We start from the raw sequence: 14,141 nt of genomic DNA on the forward strand, positions 1-14,141 counted from the left end.
GACCCAATGCACTGATGACAGAAACTAATTAATATGATCATACTTCTTAGTTCTAGAAAGCACTCTAGCAGCTGTGTTTTAAACAGTTGAAGTTTGTTAATTAGGCCTTGATAATTACAGACAGGTGTGTTTAGACAGGGTTGCAACTGAAATATATATATATATATATATATATATATATATATATATATATATATGCATATATATATATATATATATATATATATATATATATATATATATATATATATATATATATGTATGTATATATATATATATATATATATATATATATATATAGTAATATATATATATATATATAGTAAAAAATTATATATATGTATGTGTGTGTATATATATATATATATGTATATGTATGTATGTGTGTGTGTATACACACACACACACACACACACACACACATATATATATATATATATATATATATATATATATATATATATATATGTATGTGTGTGTGTATACACACACACACACACACATATATATATATATATATATATAAAAATATATACACACACACGTTTATTTATTTATATGCATTTATTTATTTATATATATATATATATATATATATATATATATATATATATATATATATATATATATATATATATATATGCGCATATATATATATATATATATATATATATATATATATATATATATATATAGATATATAGATATATAGATATATATATAGATATAAATATATATATAAATATATAGAGAGTAAAAAATTATACATACATACATACATATATATATTTTTTTTTTTTACTATTTTTCCAATTGTATATAACTACTGTAAGAAATTATCAGCATTCGGTACATATTTTCAGTATTATCTTTGCTTGAACTGACCCAATCTAATCCTGTTTTTATTAAATGAACCTGCTCCAAAGCAGGTTTGAGCTACCAGAACTGTTCCTATGACAAGTTTCAGATGGATTTTGAAGAACAAAACAATCCTGGATCGTGTCAAACTGACAACATCCAAATCCAGCTAATTGGGTAATCCACGTACGAAGAACGGACCCCAGATTTCAAGCATTTCAAGAGCAACTCATTTATTAGAGAACAAAAACACCACAGTGGCTTCTCCAAACACACTAAACTACATTTCTCCGACTCATATTTGCTCCAGCTTATCAGGAAGTGACCATTTTGTTCATTTTTAAATGGAGTTGCTACAATCTACATTGTAAAAGAGCTATAGAAGTAGATGACTTGGCTTGACTTTAAGCTGAATATGTTGAGAAACTTGTGAGTGCGTGCGTGCGTGCATGTTTACCTTAGAGTCATGAGGAAGTTGACCAGGTGTTTGGGCTGCAGGTCAGTTGCACACTGAAGCAGCACTTCATCATACCTGCAGACAAGCAGACAGATGCTAATGGTCTAATCCCATTCAATGATCTATGCTAAGCTAAGCTAAAAGTGCTCCAATCAGATCTGTAGATCGGCTGAATGGATTAAAAAAATGGAAAACCTCAAGTGTTTAACTCCAGGGGAGCTGTAAAATGAGCCTATTTCTAAAATTAAAAAAAAGATGAAGTGATATGGGCAGCACAGTGGCGCAGTGGGTAGCACAATCACCTCACAGCAAGAAGGTCACTGGTTTGAGTTGGCATTTCTGTGTGGAGTTGGCATGTTCTCCCTGTGTTGGCGTGGGTTTCCTCCGGGTGCTCCTGTTTCCCCCACAGTCCAAACACATGCGCTTTAAGTGAATTGGGTAGGCTTAATTGACTAGTGTATGAGTGTGAATGAGTGTGTGTTTTCCAGTGATGGGTTGCAGCTCGAAGGGTATCCGCTGCACAAAACATATGCTGGAAAAGTTGGCGGTTCATTCCACTGTGGTGACCTCAGATTAATAAAAGGACTAAGCCGAAAAGAAAATGAATGACTGAAGTGATTTGACACTGTAATGAGGTCGACACACAATTAAACTATTATCAATGAGACAGAGCCGAGCCTTTAGCAGATGTGTGGCGTGACAGCTTCTGTCCTGTTCACCTTTACATGAGTGACAGAAGGGATGTGCCCTAAAGCTCTCGGTATAATCAATACTGATATAATATAAGATAATTATATAAGATATAATGAAGCTCACCTGAGCAGGTGCTGGAGGAGAGACACACTCCTGCTGTCTGTTAGAGGAGAGAAGTCTGAGCAGGAGATCTCGCAGTCCTGCTGCCGCAATAAACTGACAACACACACACACACACAAAGATGATTGAATTTTTATCATATTTAATTATGTTTTTAGGAGGGTTTCACCTTTTATCTGACAGGACACTGAAGGTGGAGAGTAAAGTGTGTTGACCAGAGAGAGTGGAAGGTTCAACAATCAATCTCAGGTCGCCGTGAACTCTTCTGTGCTTTACGTGGATGCACATTAGGCTATCAGCGCATGGTTCATTTTGTCAAGTGTAATTATAATTAAGCCAGTTATTAATCCACAACACTTAATTTCAAACTGGGTTAATCTGGTGGCTTAAAGATATCCCACTCGCTCCTTCTTGATGAATTAAACCACTACAGTTTAACATTGTCTCAATGTGTTCTATGGCACCATTAAGCAAGAGAAGGTAATAGGATTGTTGTGGTTTGCTATTGGTGGATGTCATGCAAACGCCAGTAAACACCAATCATGACCCATTTTCACGGTATGGTTTGGTTCGTTACACTTTTGTGGCCGTTTCCACTTTCAAAGGGTACCTAAAAGTGAACTGTACCATATCACTTTTTTGGTCACTCTTTGCAAAGGGTACCAAGCACGAAAAAAGGGCGGAGCTAGACGTGCAGCTGAACGCTATTGGTTTACAGAGATATGTCACTTGCAGAAGAAGGAGAATGAAAACAAAGGAACCGCCATGTTTTAAATACACAGCCGAGACATTATACAGTAATAATATATATATATATATATATATATATATATATATATTAGGGATGCCACGGTTCTCAATATAATATTGAACCGTTCGTCATGAACTCCACGGTTCAATACGCGCTTGTGAATCGCGGTTTTCTCGGTTTTGCGTTTAAATAATTCATGTGCGTTTTATATCTCCCCGAATTGACTGTGTGTGCCTGTAAGCCCATGAGCTGAGATGAGGAAACTCCTCCCCACGAGTAAATATCCAATCACTGTGCTCTAAAGTTAGAGAGCGCTTGACCATCATTCCACACTTTAACATGGCGAGCGGCGGTGAAGTCAGGCAACAGTACAAGAATGCGTCGGCGTCTTTCTAATCTGCGGTGTGAGGACATTTCAGTTTTTCCGGTTAGTATAATGCCAATAAAAGAAAAAACGGTAAACAAAAAATAACCGTGTGCAAGCATTGATTTACATGTATAACCACCACTGCACATCTGCAGCGCATCACCCAGCAATATCACTGTCTGAAGGCAGATAGCAGAGAAGGTGATAAAGTCCTCCAAACTGCAACAATCCCTCGCTGAATCCTTCAAGCAAACAAACCCAACTGGTTCCGAGAGACACATAAAATAGCAAAGGCAGTGCGGGTGTTCACTGCTGAAGATTTGCAGCCGTTTTGGGTGATTGGAGATGTGGGCTCTTGTCATCTTATAAAAGCACTCAATCCGCGTTACAGACTACAGTCTCACATTTTTTCAGCACTGAGATAATTAAGATGCTTTATTTAAGTTTACTGAAGTACAAATATGTTGATTTGAAATGGCCAATTTATCTTTATTAGCTTCACATGTGTGTTTATTTTCAAAGTGTAGGATTTTATGTGTTCCCCAGTTTGTTCATGGGCTACCAGCAGCTGTGAGATTTCAGTGTTCATTTTTTATACTATACACTAGGAACTACTGTACTTTTCTTGGCTTTGAAGTAAAACAGTAAATGAGTATTGCAATAAATCGTTTTTATTGTTTTCTCCTTAACCTCTCACTGTTCCTATTGCCTATAGAATAAAAAAACACACGTGTCAAGCCATGAAAACCAAACCGAAAACCGTGTAAAAAGAAACCGAGGTATGTATTGAACCGTGGGCTAACTGTATTGTTGCATCCCTAATATATATGTATATATATATATATATATATATATATATATATATATATACAGCACTTCCCATGCAGACGTTGTGATCTCTAAATGCAACAGACTTGATGTGAGAGTGTGCCGCTGTAATCAACTCTGAGTAAACATAATTAACTTCAATATTGGCTTAATCGCTTTAAATGCTCATATGAGCCATGATCACTCATAAAGAGTAAACATTTATCCTGTTGTTCGCTTACTTTAATCACATTTCCTTTGCAAATCTCATAAATCAGAGCCCAGAACTGTGTGTGTGTGCCTGCAGAGGTGATAGTTTGTGTGAGTGTGCGTGTGTGTATAGCAGTAGAGGTAAAAGAACTGTGTGTGTACCTGCAGAGATGAGAGTTTGCGTGCGTGTGTGTGTGTGTGTGTGCGTGTGCATGTGTGTGTAAATATATGTGCATGTGTGCATGAGTACATGCAAAGGCGATTCTGTGCGCGTGTGTGTTTGTGTGTGTGTGTGCGTGTGTGTGTAAATATTTGTATGTGTTTGTTTTCTGTATACCTGCAAAGGTATGTGTGTCTGTCCATGTACCTGCAGAGGCGAGAGTTTGTGTGTGTGTGTGTGTGTGTGTGTGTGTGTGTGTGTGTGTGTGTGTGTAAATATTTGCATGTGTGCATGAGTACATGCAGAGGCGATTGTGTGCGTGTGTAAATATTTGTGCGTCTGTGTGTTTTCTATGTACCTGCAGAGGTGTGTGTGTGTGTGTGTGTGTGTGCATGAGTACATGCAGAGTGTTTGTGTGGGTGTGTGTGGGTGTGCAAGTGTGAATGTGTACCTGCAGAGGTGTACGTGTGTGAGGTTGTGCGTGTGTGTACCTGCAGAGGTGTGTGTGTATGTGTGTGTGAGTACATGCAGAGGCGATTGTGTGAGTGTGTGTGTGTGTGTACCTTCAGAGGTGTGTGTGTGTGTGTGTATGTGTGTGTACCTGCAGAGGCGAGCATGTGTGTACTGCAGAAACACACCCGTGTCTCCTTGAGCCTGCAGGACTTTGTCCCATTCAAACCTGTAGTCAGAAATCAGCGGCCCTTTGAAGTCCTGACAAACACACACAAGGCTGAGAGTGTTATAACACACACACACACACACACACACACACACACTCCTAGCTAAATGTGTACAAAAATGAACACACAGTTAAGCATGACGACAGATCACAGTAAAAACACAAGAGGAACGAAGACAGTCAGCCTTATATTTACGGAGGCACCGCCCTGAGGAATGTTTGTGTGTGTGTGTATTTGTGTGTGTGTTTAAGGATGTGTGAAAGTGTGTGAGAAAGCATGTACGTATATGTATGTTAAAGTGTGTTTGTTTGAGAGCGTGTGTGTCTGTATATGTATGTATGAAAGAGTGTATGAGAGTGCGTGTGTACGAGTGTGAGTGTATGTACTGGTTTTGGTGTTTTACGAGGACACATTTGTATATTGACAGGTTTATAAGGACAAGTGTCCTTTTATTCTCATAATTCAAAACAAAATACACTAAACACTGCTGCTGCACATTCAGAATGTGGTTCCTGTAAGAGCAGGGCTAGGTTTAGGGGTAGAGTGAGGCAACATAATCAGTGTGACTTTACAGTGAAAAACACATTATTGCATTCTAATAAACCACTAAAAACTAGTGTGTGTTTGTGTGTGTTTGTGTGTGTGTGTGTGTGTGTGTGTGTGTGTGTGTGTGTCTGTCTGTGTGTGTGTGTGTGTGTGTCTGTCTGTGTGTGTGTGTGTGTGTGTGTGTGAGTGTGTGTACCTGTACGATTAAAGCACTGATCCCGATTCTCTCTGCGGTCAGTTCCGGATCCTCCAGCTCTTTAGAAGCTACACAACAGACAAAAAGATCCTCGATTACAGCCAAACACCACGAGTGAACATGGTAAAACACACACTGATACTCGGTTCATCCATTACTTTCTGTCTGATAAAGTGTGTGTGTGTCATCGGAATATAGAAAAAGATCAGTATGATGATGATGATGATGATGATGATGATGACTCCTAAATATGAAACAAAGTTCAACAAAAATTTATAAATTATTATAATATTATAATCATAATGTACATTTCTAATACTATATTGTGTGTTATTTTATATTTGGTATTAAATCGAGTTTAAACGCTTCCCTCTTTTCATCGATGCCATCATTGTTTACATTTTTTCTTTTGCAAAGTCGCTAACATTTGAGCGCTGTTGAGCACGTTCTTAAACACCACTGATTGGCTCTTGTGTTCAGATGCTCAACAGAAATGACCGTGATTGGCCGTGAAGGTCATCAGTTCACCGAACTCAACGCTGTTTACTGAGTGTAACCGCAGATACAGGGACACTGGAGCGTTTGAAAGCCTTGATTCATCAGCAGATCGCTTGTATGTCCGCTTATAGACAAACTAGCTGATCTGCGTGACTTTGAAATGCTCCAGTGTTCCTGTATCTGTGGTTGTACTCTGTAAACATCGGTGAGTTCGGTGACTTTCACAGCCAATCACAGTCATTTTAATGGACTTTTTTTTTTTAATCACAGTATCGATTGGTACTGAATTCCAATATCGTGACAACACTATTTCAGGCATCACTAGAAAAGGCTGTTCCCTCTTAATAGTGTTTAGGGGTATAGGGGTGATTTCGATACAGCCTGTGTGTATGTTTGTTCATGTGGAGGTAATAAACTGATCCTCACTGCGGGACTGCCTCATGTTATGGATCATCCGGCTCTGCGCCTCCTCCAGCACGTCCTCCAGGAACAGCACCTCCCCACGTCGAGTGCTCATGCCCTGCACCAGGCCGAACGCCACATGATGACAACTGAAACACACATGTTGGATTTCATATTTTATAGGGTTATAAAAAGTTAAACAATACAATTTTGGTTATGAATATATAGCCTATAACAAGTCATTATCTCTTTATTTATTTAGTAAACGATTATTTCTGTTTTTATTTAATAGATAATGTATTTTTTATTTGGGTTACTTATATTTAGTCAAATTTAAATTTAGTAGCAATAAAAGATCACTTCTTACATATAAAGCTCTAAATAATCCAGCTCCTGTTAATCTAACCAACCCTCTTTAAGATCTCAAAACTCAAGATGTGGTGGGGCAGAGGGGACTTTGCTATTTAGTTTTGGTCCAGCATTTTTGAGTTGTTCTCCAGTGCTGATGGAACCACCATCCAACCTGACTACAATTTGGCTATTTTTGGATACTCAAATGTAATGGACGCCTTTCCATCAGCCCAACAGCAAGCCCTGATGGTTGTCATGATGGTTGGCTTACTTAATTGGAAATCTCCAAAGGCTCCCTGTTTTAAGAGATGGCTGAATGAGCTGCTCTATGTCATTCAAATGGAACAACTACGTCTTGAAACTTCCCAGAAAAGAAGCTGAAACCACATGGGGACTCCTGGGAATCTAGCAGTCTACCTCTGTTAACTTTCATGTTTAACTCATATATTCATGACACTGACTTTGTAAAAACGTGAATTCTGTCATCTTTTTATATATATATATATATATATATATATATATATATATATATATATATATATATATATATATATATATATATATATATAAATAAATAAATATATATATATATATATATATATATAAATAAATATATTTAAATATATATATATATATATATATATATATATATATATATATATATATATATATATATATAAAGATGACAGAATTCACGTTTTTACAAAGTCAGTGTCATACATATATATATGTATGTTTATGTTTATGCTACAAATGTCATGTATATATGTATATATATATATATATATATATATATATATATATATATATATATATATATATATATATATATATATATTTAGTAACTGATACAATCCCTCCTCCTTTTTTTTGCCTTTTTTTCTCAAAGGGGGTGGGGGGCTAATTTCAATTATTTTGTATTTTTTCTTCTTGTTTTTATGGGTATTGTGCTGTTTTTCTTAAATACCTTACATAAAAAAATGTTAAATAAAACAAAGTATAACAAAAAAAGATCTCAAAACTCAGGGCTTCTGGTAGTACCTAGAATAGCAAAGTCCACTAAAGGAGGTCGAGCCTTCTCAGTTATGGCTCCTAACCTCTAGAATAGCCTTCCTGATAATGTCCGAGGCTCAGACACACTCTCGCAGTTCAAAACTAGATTTCACTCAGTGCATCACTTAACGATCTGACGCATGAATGTGCTCAACGCATCTTGTTTATATACGCTATGAACAGCAGCTATGCTAATTATTCTCTATATTCTCTATTTGCACCTGGGGATACTCATCCCGAGGCCCCCAGGGACTATGCAGCGCCACTGATGCGATCCAAGATCAGCGACGAAATGATCCCAAGGTTTCCATAATCCTGGACCAGGCCATATCCTGAGCAGCTGCTGTGGTGGTCATGGAGGAGTGGAGAGCATGAGACTGATTCCTGTGACGCTCCAGGGACAGAAGAGTCTTCGCTGAGATCCAGCATTCTCCAGCCTCCGGCGCCTAGACTGCAGCTCTGCACAAGACATTTGGCTAGTGGAGAAATGGTCGTGCCCAACTGAGCTTGGTTTCTCTCGAGGTTTTTTAATTCTTCACTTTCGCCAATTGGTGAAGTTTTTTTCTTGCCACTGTCGCCACTGGCTTGCATGGTTCGGGATCTTTGGAGCTGCACATCGATGGATTTGCTCTTCAGTGTTTGGACTCTCAGCAGTGAATATTAAACCACACTGAACTGAGCTAAACTGAACTTAAACACTGAAAACCGGACTGACACGGTTTCTAAAAACTATAATCTTCTATGTGAAGCTGCTTTGACACAACCTACAAAGAAATAAAGGTGAATTTAATTTATATTCGATATTTATATACCAAAAACTAAAGAGTGCCTGCTCAAGGGCTACCAGGAATTCAGTAATTTCGCAAGCCCTGTTGTATTCTCTCAGCATCGTGTACAACACAACAGCAGAGCGTTTCATATCCTTCATTTCATGCACACGCACACACACAACACCTGAGGGTGTTTAGTTAGCAGGTGTGTCGAGCGAGAGAATAAGTACTGTTCCAGTCACTGGGTTTGAAGGTGTGTTTGGTAAAGGTGTGTGTCCGTCTTGAATGAACCTGCTGCCTCTGTTTGCAAGTCTTTCATGAATGCCACGCTACACTCTTAGGATAATAATAAAGCTCGAATGAATGAAAAAAGATCAAATCCCAACCAGATGAACTTAATCTAGGCTTCCTTCAACCTAGCAAGAACACCACATGCTTTAGACATAACATCTGTGTTTTTTGTCAAGGCGATCACAGACGGAAGAAGTGGACAAAATGGTTTAACTTGAACACTGTCAGCATATCTGCCTGACTGATGAGATAGCAGACAACAATAAGAGACGAACTGTACACATAAAAAGACTTTGGAAAAGCCACACAGCCTGAAATTTACAACAACAAAAAAATAAAGATGCATGCCAGAGTTTGAGATCTGCATACTTTAAACCTTTAATGACTTTAAATCTTAAAGCTAGATTGAGACTTAAAATCATTCAATAAATTGATTAAAAATGCATCAGTATTCGCTTTTGAATCAATTGTGAGCAAAGTTTTTAACAGCGCTGTATGCTTTACAAACATCTGTACTCTGCTTGCATTCAACTCCTTAAAAATAAGACTTGAACCAGAAATAATCATTAGTTGGGAAAGGCCTAAGCGAATTGTAAGAGTGTCAATAGTTAGCCATTTACATGAATCTCATTATTACATCTCATCTAAACACACAAGCACTATTGCTCATGAGCATTTGAGTATACACTAGCCTAAAACACCCTAAAAACTAGCCAAGAGTGGCACCTGCTGTTAAAAACTAGCCTAGAGCAGAATAAAATATAGCCTAGAGCGCCATGTGTTGTTTAAATCTAGCCTAGAGCACCGCCTGCTGTTAAAAACTAGCCTAGAGCTCTATAAAATATAGCCTAGAGCGCCATGTGTTGTTAAAATCTAGCCTAGAGCACCGCATGCTGTTAAAAACCAGCCTAGAGCGCCATCTACTGTTAAAAACTAGCCTAGAGCATAGTCTGCTAAAAACTAGCCTAGAGCATAGTCTGTTAAAAACTAGCCTAGAGCGCCATCTGCTGTTAAAAACTAGCCTAGAGCATAGTCTGCTAAAAACTAGCCTAGAGCATAGTCTGTTAAAAACCAGCCTAGAGCGCCATCTGCTGTTAAAAACTAACCTAGAGCATAGTCTGTTAAAAACTAGCCTAGAGCATAGTCTGTTAAAAACTAGCCTAGAGCATAGTCTGTTAAAAACTAGCCTAGAGCGCCATCTGCTGTTAAAAACTAGCCTACAGCGCCATCTGCTGTTAAAAACTAGCCTAGAGCGCCGTCTACTGTTAAAAACTAGACTAGAGCGCCGTCTGCTGTTAAAAACTAGCTTAGAGCCCCGCTTGCTGTTAAAAACTAGCCTACAGCGCCATCTGCTGTTAAAAACTAGCCTAGAGCGCCGTCTACTGTTAAAAACTAGACTAGAGCGCCGTCTGCTGTTAAAAACTAGCTTAGAGCGCCATCTGTTGTTAAAAAAACTAGCCTAGAGCCCCGCTTGCTGTTAAAAACTAGCCTAGAGCACAGTCTGCTGTTAAAAACTAGCCTAGAGTGCTGTCTGCTGTTAAAATCTAGCCTAAAGCAACATCTGCTGTTAAAAACTAGCCTAGAGCGCCATCTACTGTTAAAAACTAGACCAGAACAGTCTGTTAAAAACTAGCCTAGAGCGCCATCTACTGTTAAAAACTAGCCTAGAGTGCCATCTGCTGTTAAAAACTAGCCTAGAGCGCCATCTGCTGTTAAAAACTAGCCTAGAGCGTCATCTGCTGTTAAAAACTAGCCTAGAGCGCCATCTGCTGTTAAAAACTAGCCTAGAGCGCCATCTGCTGTTAAAAACTAGCCTAGAGCGCCATCTGCTGTTAAAAACTAGCCTAGAGCGCCATCTGCTGTTAAAAACTAGCCTAGGACGCCATCTAGTTTTAAAAACTAGACCAGAGCGCAGTCTGCTGTTAAAAACTAGCCTAGAGCGCCATCCAGTGTTCAAACTAGCCTAGAACGCTTTCTTGTGTTGAAATCTAGTGCAGATCGCTGTGTGTGTGTGTGTGTGTGTGTGTGTGTGTGTGTGTGTGTGTGTGTGTGTGTGTGTGTGTGTGTGCGCGCAAGCAAGCATATACCTGCCGGCCCACTGGTGCCCCATGGCCTGTAAGATTCTGAAGAGCTGCTGGAAGTGCATAGTCTGACTCTTATCTGTCTTAAAGAGGAAAAAGGATTGAGCAGATGCACACAGAGCAGGAATCATGGGATTGAACACAGAACACGCTGAACTATCATCATCCTTACCACGTAGATCATCTCATCAAAGCTAAACCTCTGCTTCCTGTCCAGCGCCGCTGCCACGTCTCTGAAAAACCCAAGAGAAAGGACATCTGTCATGGCCCTCTGTGTGAGAGTGTGTGTGTGTGTGTGTGTGTGTGTGTGTCTGAGAGCTCACACACACCTGGTGATGTACAGGGATGTCCCATCACTGCGGACCAGTGTGGCATAATTGGACATGTCGCCCTTATCAGACAGATCCACCACACCCGTTCCCTTCCTGCGCAGCAACATACAGCAGATACACACAATCAATCACACAAACACAGTATTGTTGCTGACCATGTCCACCCCTTTATAACCACAGTGTCTTCTGATGGCTACTTCCAGCAGGATAATGCTCCATGTAATAAAGCGTGAATCATCTCAGACTGGTTTCTTGAACATGACAATGAGTTCACTGTACTCAAATGGCCTCCACAGTCACCAGAGCTCAATCCAATAGAGCACCTTTGGGATGTGGTGGAGCGGGAGATTGGCATCATGGATGTGCAGCCGACAAATCTGCAGCAACTGTGTGATGCTATCATGTCAATATAGAGCAAAATCTCTGAGGAATATTTCCAGTAGCTTGTTGAATCTCTGCCACGAAGGATTAAGGCAGTTCTGAAGGCAAAAGCGGATGACATTATATTAAATAATATATTCAATATTCCTAAAATATTAAATACGCGTGACAGATTTCTGATCAGTTATGTTGTCTTGGTAATGTCAGGTTGTCATGATGAACACAAACTGGTTATGATTTATTTGTTTATGTCAAGGTTGCGATGTCAACGATATCTCAAACTCATAACCGAGCGAATGACACTTAATGTCAGCTATTATAAACATGCATAAAAATAATATGACAGTTCTATGAACACCCCTTCAGCTAAAGTGTAACCCATTTTTGTAATAGCACTAATAAAACTAAATGTGATTTTGATATTCATTAACAGCTTGAGTAAATAAAGTTTTTTAAAAATATTCAAAAGTTTATGAACTACGCAGAGATTCTTTATGGTGTTCAGACATTAGATGTCGCCTACCCTGTTGTTGTCTATTGGAAGGAAAGCGTCAATAGAGCCGCCATTTTGGAACAGGGTAGCGCTCCTTTGTAATGAATGCGGGACCAAGCTGACATTTCATGTCACTTTTCTGCATTGATGGATCAGTGATCGCACGGTCATTCCTGACAAAAAGCTTGTGTTTGTGTGTCTGGAAATGTACTATTCACCCTCTCTGTTTAATTTGATCTTATCCGTGTCTTGAAACACACCTCCTCTACTGCTTTCACTTCTCATACTGACAGAGAGAGCGATTCGTTTGTGATTGAATCTCCGTTATAAACGACTCTTTCACTAGCCGACAATAATAGAAGTTTCTGGCAGCGCAGCATCTTGTTGTCATATTTATTTTGCATTGTTTGCTGATTTAATTCAACAAAACTAGCATAAGCCGAGTGTTTAGTGCGAGTTGGAGCTTCTTTGTCTTATGGTGAATGCAGTAAGTGACTGATTATCATCAATAACGTGATTAGCACAAAAGTTCAGAACATCCAAAAACGTAAAAAAACTAAATCTTTCCTATGAAATGTTCTGCCTTTGTGCTTTGTGTTCTTTGTTTGCTCGTTACTACACCCGTAGACAGCGCTAAAGTCCAGCATCTTCACGTAATAACACTGTCTTGACTAGTGCGGCTGAATGACATTTGTCCTGGGAGCACTGTACAAATATGGCGGCGCTATTGACGCATGCTCAGGGTCCCTATGCGAAATCTAGTGTATATATCTATGGTGTTCAGAAACCTGGTCTGGTTCTTTTAGTAGGACTGATAAAAATGCAGCACAGCAAGTTTTAGACGTTTGTGTTGTCAAAACATCTAAATGAGTGAGAATGCTTCATTTATACAGGCGCCCCTATTATGCTTTTTAAAAGGTTTCTTATTTTGTTTTGGAAAACTCCAACATCAGCTTCACATGCAAGCAAGGTCAAAAACACATTCACTTTCACGTCACCCAGATAAGTCATGGACTAGGGATGCACCGATATGGATTTTTTGGCCAATACCGATAACCGATAATTCTTCAGACTTCAGGCCGATAGCTGATATTTATAGGCCGATAATTATAAATATTTCAAAATGTTATATTTTTATACAGCAAACTTCATAAAAGCGGAAACTCTGCTCTTTTGAACTGAATAGCCTATGATTTCAAAATTATACATTCAATCATATATAACCTATAATTCACGATTTCACACAAATCAGTATGCAAAAAATACATCATTTCATTTTCTTCATAGCAAACTAACATGCAAATTGACTGTTGCATAAAATTTAAAAGGTTAAATAACAAAATGGGATTTAATTAACAAGCAAGTTAAATATATTTTAAATAAGATGAAAATTAAAGAGCTAAGGACTAAAACCAGCTCAAATGTTCTTGAATAAAACGGGTTACAGCAGGGGTGTCAAACTCAATTTACCTGGGGGCCGCAGGAGGCAAAGTCTGGGTGAGGCTGGGCCGCATAAGGGATTTCACAAAAAAAAGTCCTCAAATGTCATTATTAATTATTTCTTCTGAACATGAAGTGTCCTGAACATTAATAGAACATTGAGTGAAGATTATGAACAGTTCTTCTGAACATGGCATCTTTTG

General features: G+C 38.5%; 3 protein-coding genes and 1 long non-coding RNA gene across 7 annotated transcripts in view; 2 read left to right on the top strand and 2 right to left on the bottom strand.

Moving 5' to 3' along the window:
• ppil4 (peptidylprolyl isomerase (cyclophilin)-like 4) overlaps nt 1-14,141 on the bottom strand; it is an 892,903-nt gene that overhangs the window by 591,966 nt on the left and 286,796 nt on the right. The window lies entirely within an intron of this gene.
• Nucleotides 1-14,141, top strand: part of akap7 (A-kinase anchoring protein 7) — a gene marked incomplete at its 3' end in the record, with an annotated part of 498,825 nt that overhangs the window by 255,400 nt on the left and 229,284 nt on the right.
• rars2 (arginyl-tRNA synthetase 2, mitochondrial) overlaps nt 1-14,141 on the bottom strand; it is a gene marked incomplete at its 5' end in the record, with an annotated part of 29,634 nt that overhangs the window by 556 nt on the left and 14,937 nt on the right. Inside the window, 8 exon segments of the mRNA NM_200617.1 lie at nt 1,316-1,390; nt 2,132-2,224; nt 5,026-5,135; nt 5,847-5,914; nt 6,771-6,895; nt 11,299-11,375; nt 11,465-11,525; nt 11,622-11,717. Of these exon segments, the coding sequence (NP_956911.1) occupies nt 1,316-1,390; nt 2,132-2,224; nt 5,026-5,135; nt 5,847-5,914; nt 6,771-6,895; nt 11,299-11,375; nt 11,465-11,525; nt 11,622-11,717 (705 nt within the window).
• On the top strand, nt 8,036-10,037 carry LOC147839008 (uncharacterized). Its single transcript, XR_015518151.1, has 3 exons — nt 8,036-9,062; nt 9,110-9,780; nt 9,824-10,037. It is a non-coding gene; the product is annotated as an uncharacterized LOC147839008 (long non-coding RNA).

The sequence above is a fragment of the Danio rerio genome, chromosome 20, assembly GCF_052040795.2.
Source record: "Danio rerio strain M-AB ecotype USA chromosome 20, GRCz13ab, whole genome shotgun sequence".
Classification (NCBI taxonomy): Eukaryota; Metazoa; Chordata; class Actinopteri; order Cypriniformes; family Danionidae; genus Danio; species Danio rerio.